At 44.1% G+C, this 13787-nt stretch overlaps 1 protein-coding gene across 5 annotated transcripts in view; it reads left to right on the top strand.

The window, feature by feature from the left end:
* Positions 1-13787, top strand: part of LOC120991856 (sialic acid-binding Ig-like lectin 12) — a 999480-nt gene that overhangs the window by 420075 nt on the left and 565618 nt on the right. For 2 of the 5 annotated variants that reach the window (XM_040420610.1, XM_040420625.1), the window contains exons 5-6: positions 4770-4799; positions 5276-5530. The exons of 1 other annotated variant lie outside the window; for it this stretch is intronic. In XM_040420610.1, coding sequence (XP_040276544.1) covers positions 4770-4799; positions 5276-5530 — 285 coding nt within the window. The remainder of the gene's footprint in view (positions 1-4769; positions 4800-5275; positions 5531-13787) is intronic. 2 more of the 5 variants (XM_040420621.1, XM_040420622.1) reach the window with 1 other exon arrangement.

The following is a 13787-nucleotide window of genomic DNA, read 5'->3' as shown; positions in this document are numbered from 1 at the left end:
TCATTTTTATTTATAAAAAATACCAAAATTTACCAAAGTTTCAATTTCTCTACTTCTATAATACATAGTAATACCTAAAAAAATAGTTATCAGTTTACATTCCCCATATGTCTACTTCATGTTTGGATCATTTTGGGAATGCCATTTTATTTTTTGGGGACGTTACAAGGCTTAGAAGTTTAGATGCAAAAAACCCACTTTTTAGGGACCAGTTCAGGTCTGAAGTCACTTTGTGAGGCTTACATAATAGAAACCACCCAAAAGTGACCCCATCCTAGAAACTACACCCCTCAAGGTATTCAAAACTGATTTTATAAACATCATTAACCCTTTAGGTGTTCCACAAGAATTGATGGCAAATGGAGAAGAAATTTCAGAATTTCAAATTTTCCGTTTTAATCCTTTTTTTCCACTAACAAAGCAAGGGTTAACAGCCAAACAAAACTCTATATTTATTGCCCTGACTCTGCGGTTTACAGAAACACCCGATATGTGGTTGTACACCACTGTACGGCCCCACATCAGGGCGTAGAGGGAAAGGAGCACCGTGTGGTTTTTGGAAGGCAGATTTTGCTGGACTGGTTTATTTACACCATGTCCCATTTGAAGCCCCCCTGATGCACCCCTACAGTATAAACTCCCTAAAAGTGACCCCATCTAAGAAACTACACCCCTCAAGGTATTCAAAACTGATTTTACAAGCTTTATTAACCCTTTAGGTGTTCCATAAGATTTAATGGAAAATGGAGATAACATTTCTGAATTTCACTTTTTTGGAAGATTTTCCATTTTAATATTTTTTTTCCAGTAACAAAGCAAGGGTTAACAGCCAAACAAAACTCAATATTTATTGCTCTGATTCATTAGTTTGTAGAAACACCCCATATGTGGCCGTAAACTACTGTACGGGCACACAGTAGGGCGTAGAGGGAAAGGAGCACCGTGTGGTTTTTGGAAGGCAGATTTCGCTGGACTGGTTTATTTACACCATGTCCCATTTGAAGCCCCCTGATGCACCCAAAGAGTAGAAACTCCAAAAAAGTGACCCCATTTTGGAAACTACGGGATAAGGTGGCAGTTTTTTTGGTACTATTTTAGGGTACATATGATATTTGGTTGCTCTATATTACACTTTTTGTGAAGCAAAGTAACAAAAAATAGAAATTCTGAAATTTCATCTCCATTTGCCATTAACTCTTGTGGAACACTTAAAGGGTTAACAAAGTTTCTAAAATCAGTTTTGAATACCGTGAGGGGTTTATTTTCTTAAATGGGGTCACTTTTTGGAGTTTCTACTCTAGGGGTGCAGCAGGGGGGCTTCAAATGGGACATGGTTTTAAAAAGCAAGTCCAGCAAAAACTGCCTTCCAAAATCCATATGGCATTCCTTTCCTTCTGCGCCCTGCCGTGTGGCCATACAGCAGTTTACGACCACATATGGGGTGTTTCTGTAAACTAGAGAATCAGGGCAATAAATATTGAGTTTTGTTTGGCTGTTAACCCTTGCTTTGTTACGGGAAATAATGGATTAAAATGGAAAATTTGCCAAAAAATACCTGTTTTGGCATTGTTTTTATTTTTTATTATTTACAACGTTCATCTGAAAGATTAGATCATTTGCTATTTTTATAGCGCAGGTTGTTACGGACGCAGGGATACCTAATATGTTTACTTATTAAAATTTATTTAAGTTTTACACAATAATATCATTTTTGAAACAAAAAAAAAATAATTTTAGTGTCTCCATAGTCTGAGAGCCATAGTTTTTTTTATTTTTTGGGCGATTGTCTTAGTTATGATCTCATTCTTTGCAGGATGAGATGATTGTTTTAATGGTATGATTTTGGGGTGCATATACCTTTTTGATCGCTTGCTATTACACTTTTTGTGTTGTAAGGTGACAAAATTATGGCATTTTTGACACCATTTTAATTTTTTATTTTTACTTTGTTCACCTGAGGGGTTAGATCATGTGATATTTTTATAGAGCAGGTTCTTACGGACATGGCAATACCTAATATGTATACCTTTTTTTATTTATTAAGGTTTTACACAATAATATCATTTTTGAAACCAAAAAAATTTGTTTTAGTGTCTCCATAGTCTGAGAGCCATATTTTTTTTTTTGGGGGGGGGCAATTGTTTTATGTAGGATATAAGTTTGTGCAAAGTGAGATGACGGTTAGATTGGGACCATTGTGGGGGGCATATGCCTTTTTGATCGCTTGGTGTTGCACTTTTAGGCCTCTTTCACACGGGCGTTGCGGGAAAATGTGCGGGTGCGTTGCGGGAACACCCGCGATTTTTCCGCACGAGTGCAAAACATTGTAATGCGTTTTGCACTCGCGTGAGAAAAATTGCGCGTGTTTGGTACCCAGAATGCATAGTAAAACAGCGCTGGAGGGGTTAAAAAAAAACAGCGCTGGAGGGGTTAAAAAAAAATAAAAATCATTTAACTCACCTTAATCCACTTGATCGCGTAGCCCGGCATCTCCTTGTGTCTCCTTTGTTGAAGGACCTGTGGTGACGTCACTCCGGTCATCACATGGTACGTCACATGATCTTTTACCATGGTGAAAAACGCACAAAGAGGAGCATGCTGCGATTTTCACGCAACGCAAAAGTGATGCGTGAAAATCACCGCTCGTGTGCACAGCCCCATAGAAATGAATGGGTCGGTATTCAGTGCGGGTGCAATGCGTTCACCTCCCGCATCGCATCCGCGCGGAATACTCGCTCGTGTGAAAGGGGCCTTAGTGACGTAAGGTGACAAAACAAATGTTTTTGTAGCACAGTTTTTATTTTATTATTTTGACAGTGTTCATCTGAGGGGTTAGGTCATATGATATTTTTATACAGCCGGTCGTTACGGACGTGGTGATACCTAATATGTATATTTTATTTAATTTTTTTAAGTTTTACACAATAATATTATTGTTGAAACAAAAAAAAACATGTTTTAGTGTCTCCATAGTCTGAGAGTTATAGTTTATTAGTTTTTAGGCAATTGCCTCAGGTTGGGTACAATTTTTGCAGGATAAGATCATGGTTAGATTGGCACTATTTTGTGGAGCATACGACTTTTTGATCGCTTGCTATTACACTTTTTGTGATGTAAGGTGACAAAAAATAGCTTTTTTGACACCGTTTTTATTTTTATTTTTTTACGGTGTTCACCTCAGGGTTTAGGTTATGTGGTATTTTTATAGAGCAGGGTCTTCCGGATGCGACAATACCTAATATGTCTACTTTTTTTTATTTTTTTTACGTTTAACATAAAAAAAGTATTTTTGAAACAAAAAAATCAAGTTTTAGTCTGAGAGTCATAGTTTTAAAATTTTTTGGGCTATTGTCTCATGTAGGGGCTCATTTTTTGCGGGATGAGGCGACGGTGCCACAACTGAGCAGAGAGGGAAGGGGAGGGAGGGGGGCTCCCTCCCTCTGTGACCCAATCCTGTCCGGGGGCTGGAAAGGCACAGCAGCCCCCCGATGGGAGAGGGAGGGAGCTCCCTCCCTGTTCACCACTTCCATACAGCGGTCCCTACGGATTGCGGCATGGAAGGGGTTAAAACGGCTGACATCTGCACAGATGTCAGCCGTTTGAATCAGAGTGTCAGCAATGAGCTGACACTCTGATTCAACCACTCGGCCATCCTGAGAATAAACGGGGGGCAGGCAGAAGATCGCGCGCCCCCACACTGCCGCCCACTTCCCGCCTCCCGCACCGCCTGCAATCCTCCCTCCCGCTGCGCCCGCAGGCACAAAAACACAGAGGGCTTCAGGGGGGATTAACTTTAAAATACAGGCACTTTGAGGTTTCTGATCCCTGCGGTCAAGGACCGCAGGAATCAGAAACTTGCATAAGCGCTACAAACCGCAGGTCTGAAATGACCTGCGGTTTGTAGCGATCGGCAATGCGGGGGGGTCACAGGACCCCCCTAGGCATTGTCACAGGGTGCCTGCTGAATGATTTTAGCAGGCACCCCATTCTGATTACGGCTGTGCGGCAGTGATCAGAACTACACAGGACGTACAGGTACGCCCTGTTTCCTTAAGTACCGGGACATCAGGGCGTACCTGTACGCCCTGTGTCCTTAAGGGGTTAAATGTCCTACTTTTATAATATAATATTACTGTAATGTGAACTTTTTACGTTTTACATAAATTTTACCCGAAAGCCAAATATTCCTAACTTTGAGTAGTGTATGTGACTTGCCTGTCATTCTGACGCACAGTAACTGTTCCACTACCAGAAAAGACTAACTATGCATATTGCTGCACTACACAGTGATGTAAACCAGGATAGATTCTCCCTAAAGTATAACTGCAGGGGGGGATCGACCTGATTTAACGCACTTTGTGACAAATTTATTCGGACCAAAGCAATTTTTTGAGAAAAAGTCGGCAAAGTGACCGAATCTAAATTTGTCAAAACTTTGCGCATCTCTAAATACCACCCTACAGTGACAGCATAGAGACATCACTATGATTGCGCCCAGCATTTGATCAGGGGGCCTGTCTGCTACTCTTCAGTGTCCTGGGGTAGGATAAGCAGTTTTCTATTGCACCTCTGGTTAGTTCCTGGTCTGGAGAGCCCTTGTCTCTGGTGGTGAAGCTGTGGCCCAGGACATGAGATGTGCAACAATGTTACAGTGTGAGTAATCTGATCGTCCCACTGACATATATTGTATAGAGAGCAGCAGATTGTGTCAGACAAATAAAGAATACACTTTATAGACATCTTAAATATATTTTACTTTTTTTTTCCAGATTCCCCATCTATGAAAATCATTATGGAAGGTAATAATAATAGAACGTTAGGTCTAAAAATGTACAATATAGAAACAGGAATATAATAAGAAACAATGGGGCAGATTTACTAAAGCTGTGTAACATATAGGCAACATAAAAGGGAACAGTAAACAGGAAGATTTGAAGATAGATAGAATGATACATATAAAATAGATATATTAGATAGATTGTAAGCTCTTGCGGGCAGGATCCTCTACCCCTCTGTACCAGTCTGTTAATTTCTTGTTTATTGTATTTTTATATTTGTGTAACCTCGGCTGGATGTACAGCACCATGGAATTAATGGCACTTTGAAATTAATAAATAATATAATAATAATAATAATAATAATAATAATAATAATAATAATAATAATAATAATAACAACAATAATAGATAGATATGGATGTAGCAGAGTTAAAAGTCACAGTCATAATGTAGATAGGAGATAGAAGATATTTCCATCTATGATGTCGCTCTCTTAGGTGCTGATACTGATGATATCACCGCTGTGAATGTGACGGACGGGGATTCTATAACTATGAAGTGCATTGTAGACAGTAACCCGGAGGCTTCCATTACTTGGTATAAAGAAGACATTGAGGTCCAGCGGACTATAAGTGACCGGACTGTCACCCTTACACTCAGCAACATTACCCAGAGTGATGCTGGGAGATATCGGTGCTCTGCAGAGAATGAACATGGGGCCGCACACAGGACGGTAGAAATCATATATCACAGTAAGTATAAAGCATCCCTATTACATATATAATACGCTATCCGTTCATTTATCTGCTCCTTTCTGTAGTAATTCTCGAGGTCAGATACATTCTACATTTAGGATCTGGGCCACTTTTCAATGTAGTTTATGTTTAGAGCAGTAAATAAGATTAGACCTGGATTATGGTACATTTACCATCTGTGAAATACGTGAAATATCACAGAAAAGTCGCCAAAAAAGTTGCATCTTCTGCCAAGCAGTCCCTGGTGTATTTTTTTAAGCTGTCATACAACACAATGCAGTTAACCAGACGTTAAAGTAACACGAAAACGATCTTAGATGATTAATGACCCCCCAGTATCTTTCTGGTGAAAATCCTGGCCTCTAATCCTGAGAAATGCTTCTTCTTTTTTTTTTAATGCAAATAATGTTTTTTGCTAGTTCAAGGGTGGGAAGGCGCCGTTCAGTGCCCCCTGCATCCCGAGAATCATCACTACTCAGTCTGAAATGTCAGGGGCTGTGTCACCACCAGATCTTTGAGAAGTTCTGTTAGACGTTCTCCAGTACCTTCTGCATGATCTTCTTTTGTTTTGCTTTCGTTTTGACATCTCTCCTCCCTCTCCCAGCTGTCATCTATTGGCAGTGATTGCCTCCCTATATATCTCCTCCCCATACTGCCTTACCTTGCGGTTTATACAACTTCCTGGAGTGTGTACATGTTGGATGCTACAACTGATGCTTCTACAGATAAGTCTGTTCATTGATTTGTGTTTTCCTGTTCGCTTGATCCTAGGTGACCCTGACGTATTAAGTGTAGGGAGCCAGTGGTCGTGTCCCCTCACTATTATAGGGTGTTCAGGTGTCATACAGTCGAGGCACGAGGGCATGCAATTTTCTATCATAGAGATCTTTGCATGGGCTGAGAAGACAGGGAGAGTTTCAGGGCTTAAATAGGGGTCACCCTTTTGTTCCTTAGTTTTGGATCCAGTCAGTCGGATCCTTATTTGTAACTTCTTGTTTCTGTTACACCATCCGTGACATTATAAACCGCCAAAACCGTCTTAAGCATGAATCCAGGGTCTTTCACTGGAGGTAGCAGATCTCTCTCAGTTTGAGGTGACCGTTTCTGCTTGCGTTCATGGAATTTGTTCTGAGCCTAAGATCTCGCTTCCGGATACGTTCTCCGGGAATAGTGAGAATTTTGTTAGTTTTAGAGAGGCTTGCAAACTCCATTTTCGCCTACTTCCCCATTCCTCTGGTGATGAGGAGCGGAGGGTGGGGATCATCATCTCGCTGCTCAGGGATAACGCTCAGTCTTGGGCCTTTTCGCTGCCGGTGGGGGCACGGCCCCTCCGTTCAGTGGATAATTTTTTTTACCCCTGGGTCACATATATGATGATCCAATCGTATTGCTCTGGCTGAGTCTAGACTACGTCTTTTATGCCAGGGTAAACAGTCCGCAGAGATATACGGTCCAGAATTTCGGAGATGGGCAGCTGATACTGGTTGGAATGATGCTGCACTCCGAAGTCAATTTTGCCATGGTCTTTCAGAGGGATTAAAAGATGCATTTGCCTTTCATGAGAGGCCTATCTCCTTGGACTCTGCTATGTCTCGGGCCGTTCGTATTGACAGGTGTCTTAGAGAGAGAGGAGAGATCACTCCTTCCTGTCAAACTCAGTCTAAGGACAGTGCGGCGGTCTCATTCAGTGCGCAGGGGTCTCAGTCTCTCTCAATCCCCTCTGAGCAGGAGCTCATGCAGCTGGGTTTGCTTGCCTCTGACAATAGAAGACTCAGCTCTCAGAGGAGGGTTTGTTTCTGTTGTGGAGGTATAAATCATTTGGCAAATGTTTGTCCCTCTAGGAGATTCAGGCAGTTTTTTGAGAGTAATAAAGAAACAAAAAGAAAAAAATCCTCTAAAAACGTTCCTTCTGTTACTATTGGCAAGGTTGATTCGGAAATTGAAGCTTTGCCGTTTGCTTGTAGTTACCGTTTTGTCCTACCTGCCAGGGTGGCGCTAGAGAGCAAGAACTTTTTTTTTTTGAGATTTTTGTAGATAGTGGAGCAGCTGTGAATCTCATTGATAATCAATTTGCTATAACACATGGTTTCCAGGTAGGCACTTTGGGAAAGGATATACCTGTTTTTGCTATTGATTCCGCTCCACTTTCTCAGAAATCGTTAAAGGGCATAGTTCACAATATCCGTTTGATTGTGAGTGATACTCATGTTGAGGATGTGTCATGTTTCCTCCTAAGTGGGTTGCCTACTCCTCTAGTGTTGGGGCTACCCTGGCTCACTAAACATAACCCCACCATCGATTGGCAAGCGAGGCAAATAAATGGTTGGAGTGACTTTTGCAGAGAGAATTGCCTCACAACATCTGTTTCTGAGGTTTCTACTAAGACTGTACCATCTTTTCTCTCTGAATTTTCAGATGTGTTTTCTGAGAGTGGTGTTCAGGAGTTGCCCCCTCACAGGGAGTACGATTGCCCTATTAATCTCATCCCAGGCGCCAAGCTGCCTAAATCTCGTTTATACAATCTCTCCCAACCTGAGAGGGTCGCTATGCGTGCTTATATCTCTGAGAGCCTGAGAAAGGGACACATACGACCCATACGACAGCGTCCTGACAGCACCCCAAAAAGCCCTTTTTAGGGCAATTACATCAGTCTGCTTTTTTTTTTTTCTAGATATATATTGCAGTTGCCTGCCAGTGTGTGTCAGGCCCACAAAGTGTACTGTGCCCACTGCCAGTGCCCACCACTCATATCTGGTGGCACAGTACCTTGCAGATAAAAAAGCAATACAATTTTTTCTCTGTAATATAATTGCAGTTGCCTGCCAGTGTGTGTCAGACCCACAGAGTGTCCTGTGCCCACTGCCAGTGCCCACCACTCATATCTGGTGGCACAGTACCTTGCAGATAAAAAAGCAATACAATTTTTTCTCTGTAATATAATTGCAGTTGCCTGCCAGTGTGTGTCAGACCCACAGAGTGTCCTGTGCCCACTGCCAGTGCCCACCACTCATATCTGGTGGCACAGCACCTTGCAGATAAAAAAGCAATCCAATTTTTTCTCTGCAATATAATTGCAGTTGCCTGCCAGTGAGTGTCAGGCCCACAGACTGTACTGTGCCCACTGCCCACCACTCATATCGGGTGGCACAGTACCTTGCACGCATAGTACCACTAATCTAAAAAAAAATGACAGGCAGAGGCAGACCACCCCGCAGGGGCCGTCGTGGTCGTGGTGCTGTGATTCCCTTTGGCCCTAGAATAATGCCCAGTGTTCAGAGGCCACGTACCCTGAACTCTAAAAGTTCTGAGGACATAGTTGACTGGCTAACACAGGACACCCAATCTTCAACAGCTTCCGCTCGGAACCTTGACGCACCATCCTCCTCCAGCTCAGCTTCGGGCACCTCTCAAGTTACCACTCGCCCGCCTGCCGCCACCACCAACACTAGCACCACAGCTGCTTCACTTGATCTGTCAGAGGAGTTATTTAGACATCAGTTGGAAGAAATGAGTGATGAGCAACCATTATTGCCAGAGGATGTAGATAACAGGGATATGTCTCAGTCAGGCAGCATTACACACATGGACGTACGGTGTGATGATGATGATGATGTTGTACCCGCTGCTGTGTCCTTTGCTGAGTTGTCAGATACAAGTGAAGCCGTTGAAGATGACGATGTGTCCGTAGATGTCACGTGGGTGCCCGCTCGAAGAGAAGAAGAACAGGGGGAAAGTTCAGATGGGGAGACAGAGAGGAGGAGGAGACGAGTTGGAAGCAGGGGGAGCGCGTCGCAAGGAGCTAGTGGCACAGTCAGACAGCATGTATCGGCACCCGGGGTCAGCCAGACAGCACGCCAATCAACGCATGCTGTTGCCACCACCAGAATGCCGTCATTGCAAAGCTCAACAGTGTGGCATTTTTTTTGTGTGTCTGCCTCACAGTGATGCCATTTGCAACCTGTGCCAAAAGAAAGTGAGTCGTGGGAAGTCCAACACCCACCTAGGTACAACTGCTTTGCAAAGGCACATGATCTCACATCACAAACGCCTATGGGATCAACACATGATGAGTACAAACAGCACAAAGCCGCCATCCTCCTCCTGGTCCAGCATCTTCAGCCACGTCAACCACTGCTGTCCTCCTTGCCCCCTCTCAACCACCTGCCACTCCGCCTCTCACCTTCAGCAGTTCCTGCTCATCTGCCCACAGTCACAATGGTCCACACGCTGCTGTATTTAATCTCTGCATGCCGGATGACTTGCGTGACTTCTCCGCCACCAACTAGGGTTCAAGCCGCAATGTTTTAGTGCACTTTCTGCCGGGAAAACATCAATTTTCTGCAACAATACCTAATTTTTCAGGCATGTGTACATGCCTAATTTTTCTGGCCTCTGGTGCTGCACTGTGGCTGCAAAAACAAAACAAAAAAAAAGGCACATACATGTGTCAATTCTCCTTCATGACTGTTACCTTGTTATTGTGAAGGGGCTTGCGTATCACAATGAAGCGACCACCTCTATGAGTGTGTTGGCAATGGCAATGTTGGCACACCACAGATGATAAGGTCGTTGCTTCAATGTGAACAGACCAAAAGTGATCGGCTGGATAATTTTGGATAAAAAAAAACATTAATTTTCTTTGTGATCATCTAAGGTGATCATTAAAGCCTACTAGGCCAACAATGGGCCCACACTGCAGAATCATTGTTTTCTGGGTCACTTAACTGTCACTGAACTACCTTAGCACGACCATAGGCTTTGAAAAACCCACATCGCCTGCAATCTCCCAAACGTGCGCACGAGCACAGTCATCACTACACCAAGATTGACGCATAGAGGTATAAAATTTATGTCATGAGTGTGTCAACTATTGACAACTCTTTGCGGTTGTCTAAAATCTATTCCATAGACCGGCCCCTGATAGGGGACGTAACAGGGATTAAACTGATAAGAATAGTACTACTTAACACACCACGCATATAGGGTGGCACAGTACATTGCACGGCGCACTCGCAGTGCCCCAAATTGGAAGTAAGAGGACCGACCAAGCATCTTTTTCCATCTCCCGGTTCCTAAAATCTATTCCATACACCGGCCCCCGATTGGGGACAAAACAGAGATTAAACTAGTAAGAACAGATTTTTTTAATTAAAAAAAAAAGAGGACAGCCTCTGCGGAGCTGGGTATTTTTTGGCCGCGTTACTGAACGCTCATGCACAATGGCTGTAGGCTCATGCGTCCTTTTGCGGAGGTGACAAGCCTGGTCAGTCAAACCCAAGGCAACATCATCGACCTCATCCCATATGCGTTTTTTCTGGAGCGTGCCCTGCGAAGAGTGCTGGATCAGACCCTAGATGAGCATGAAGAGGAAGAGTTGTGGTCACCATCACCACCAGAAGCAGCCTTGTCGTCGTCGATTGCTGGACCTGCGGCAACGCAGAGAGGAGTCTGAAGAGGAGTCAGAGGAGGAAGGTGGCTTTAAGGCGGTGGAAGACCAACCACAGCAGGCGTCCCAGGGGGCTTGTTGTCACCTTTCGGGGACCCTTGGTTTTGTACGTGGCTGGGTGGAGGAAGAGACCTTCAATGACGTCAGGGAGGACAAGGAACGGGACATGGCTAGCTTGGTATCCAACCTTGTGCAATGGGGAGTTTGCGGTTGTGCAAATGGACTGTTTGCGGTTGTTTGCGGTGCGTTAAACGGGGAGTTTGGTCTGTCATAGTTTGGTCTGTCACCGTGAAGCAGGCGTAACCCTTACACTACCTGATCGATACAACATCATACCTGATGTTTTAAATCACGTTATTCCAAAAATTTAGGAATGTTAGGTGATTTATGCCCTTTATGGATTAAAACCCGACTCTGCGTCAACTACGTAATTTTCCATGGGAGTTTTGCCATGGATCCTCCTCCGGCATGCCACAGTCCAGGTGTTAGTCCCCTTGAAACAACTTTCCATCACTATTGTGGCCAGAAAGAGTCCCTGTGGGTTTTAAAATTTGCCTGCCTATTGAAGTCTATGGCGGTTCGCCCGTTCCCGAACATTCGCGGAAATTCACGTTCGCCGTTCGCGAACGGAAAATGTTATGGTCGCGAAATCTCTACTGTCAGCATGTAAGAAACCAAACATGCAGCTGATCATGCTCACCAGCGTGTCCAAGGACCCATTTCCTTCAGTCTCTGCTCAGCACTGTGCTGGTTGGTCATGGCCAGGGTTCTCATTGTCATCATTATCAGCAACATGCCTGCCATAACAAGCGTCATCCTCATCCCCTAGCTGAGCCTCAGAAAACTATATGTCCCCTACACCACCAACATCTTGTTCTCCTGCTCCAGTTGTAGTTCTTCATCTTCATCCTCCACTTTCTCCTCCATGCAACTTTGTCTATGCAGGTCCCCAACAGCTACAGGGTGTCTAACAAGATGTTTAACCTGTCCTTCTTCTACCATCCCTTGGTGCATCAGCCCTGAGCATTTCCTCTAATATAAATATGTCACCAGTAAGGATGAGCTCCCTGTTAAGGGAGTGCGGTACTGTCAAAGTTACTATTAAAGGGGTGGGTGCTGTGGATGTCTCTGTTAAGGGGTAGAGAAGATCAGATTTTTCAAAAATTTGATTCAGACGGTTTGCCGAATTTCCCAAAAAGATTCAGTTCGATCCGAATTTATTTGTGGCAAATCAAGTAAAAAAACTGCTATTTCCTGGCTGCAGAGAGTCTTTATAGTGGTGTAGAACACTGTGCCTGTATAGCGGTGTAGAACACTGTGCCTGTATAGTGGTGTAGAACACTGTGCCTTGCAGTAACACGCATAGGGAGTCTGCTGGGGTAGTGAAACAATACTGTGAGCCCGTATGACATGCAGATGACAGGCGTCACTCTGAGTATCACTGCACACTTCACTTATTTGGGCAGTTACAGGGCCAAAACTGACCAAATAACTCAAGTGTGAACTCAGCCCTACAAGTCAATGTTAGTGCCAGGTATAAAGAACCGTGCAGAGGCCCAAGATCCAACTGTAGCGTGAAAGAGCGCACTCCTTTTTCACCTTCGTCAGCTGATTCCACATAGATGTCTACAGAACCTGTTCTATTAAACGCTGATACAAGTAGAGCCCCCGACAGAGTGGAGAGGGTGTCAGCAGTAAGTTTGTGTTGACGTCACTGATTATTTTGCTCTTATTCTGATCCATCATAAGAACAATAACCCCCAAAATAGGGATCCTGTCTGGGGAGCATCCGCCTTCACTCGGTCAGCATTTGCTCAATAATCAATCAGTATTGATAATGCCAAAAAAAACAGGAGTGGATCCAAAACAGAGATGACAAGTTAATTGAATATTTGCATGCTCCATCCAGCTCCATCCGGACGTGCTCCTAGATGCCGTCATCACGTGCGTTATGTCTATACAGTGGTGAGGCGAGGACGCGCTGAAGGATGGAGTTGGCGATCATGGTGGACTCACTCCGATATAAGTGTTATGTCAGGTGATTCCATTTACTGTTATGTGATCCCACCACATTCTACATATACCCCGCATTGTCTATTGTAATCAGCTCCTGACGAAGCTTTTAAGGTGGAATGCGCGTTGAGGTGTCTGCTAGAGATGGCCTTGCGGTTCGCCCGGCGGTCGTTTCGCTGCGAACTTTGCGTGTTTGCGATTAGCCAAACATGCAAACATATGGAGATATTTGCGCCCGCCATATTCTTTCACATTGTGAAGAACTTTGACCCATGACACATCCATCAGGTGGTACAGGACAGCCAATTGAGACGTTTCAGCACATGGACACACCCCCTACCTTATAAATAAACCTGATCTGGCCGCCATTTTACATTCTGTCTTTTGCCAGTGTAGGGAGAGGTTGCTGTGTGGAGCAGGGACAGACTGTTAGGGACACCAAACGCTAGGTAATAGGGCCACAAAAGTCCTTTTAAGGACTGGTATAGGTGTGCTATCGATATGTGTGATACACAGAGGGGTGTGATATACTTATAATATACTTTTATAATGAGTCAAAAACAGTCAGGGGCCTAGGGGCTAGGGGCTCACTAGGGCCATTTTTATATAGGGTAAGGTTCCGGACGGGGTCGCTCTTATCAGGGTGGGTGGTCTGTGGTTAGACTATCAGGGCCAGAATAGCACCCCCTGTAGGGCAATATCAGGGACAGTTCTTTGCCCACCCTGTCCTTCAATACCACATCATCATCTAGCCCAGGGATGGATGTTTTTTGCTTTCCCTCCGGGATTCATGGA

This window comes from Bufo bufo, chromosome 1, assembly GCF_905171765.1.
Source record: "Bufo bufo chromosome 1, aBufBuf1.1, whole genome shotgun sequence".
NCBI lineage: Eukaryota > Metazoa > Chordata > Amphibia > Anura > Bufonidae > Bufo > Bufo bufo.
Note: the sequence above shows the minus strand (reverse complement) of the source record. Positions and strands in the feature narration are given on the sequence as shown.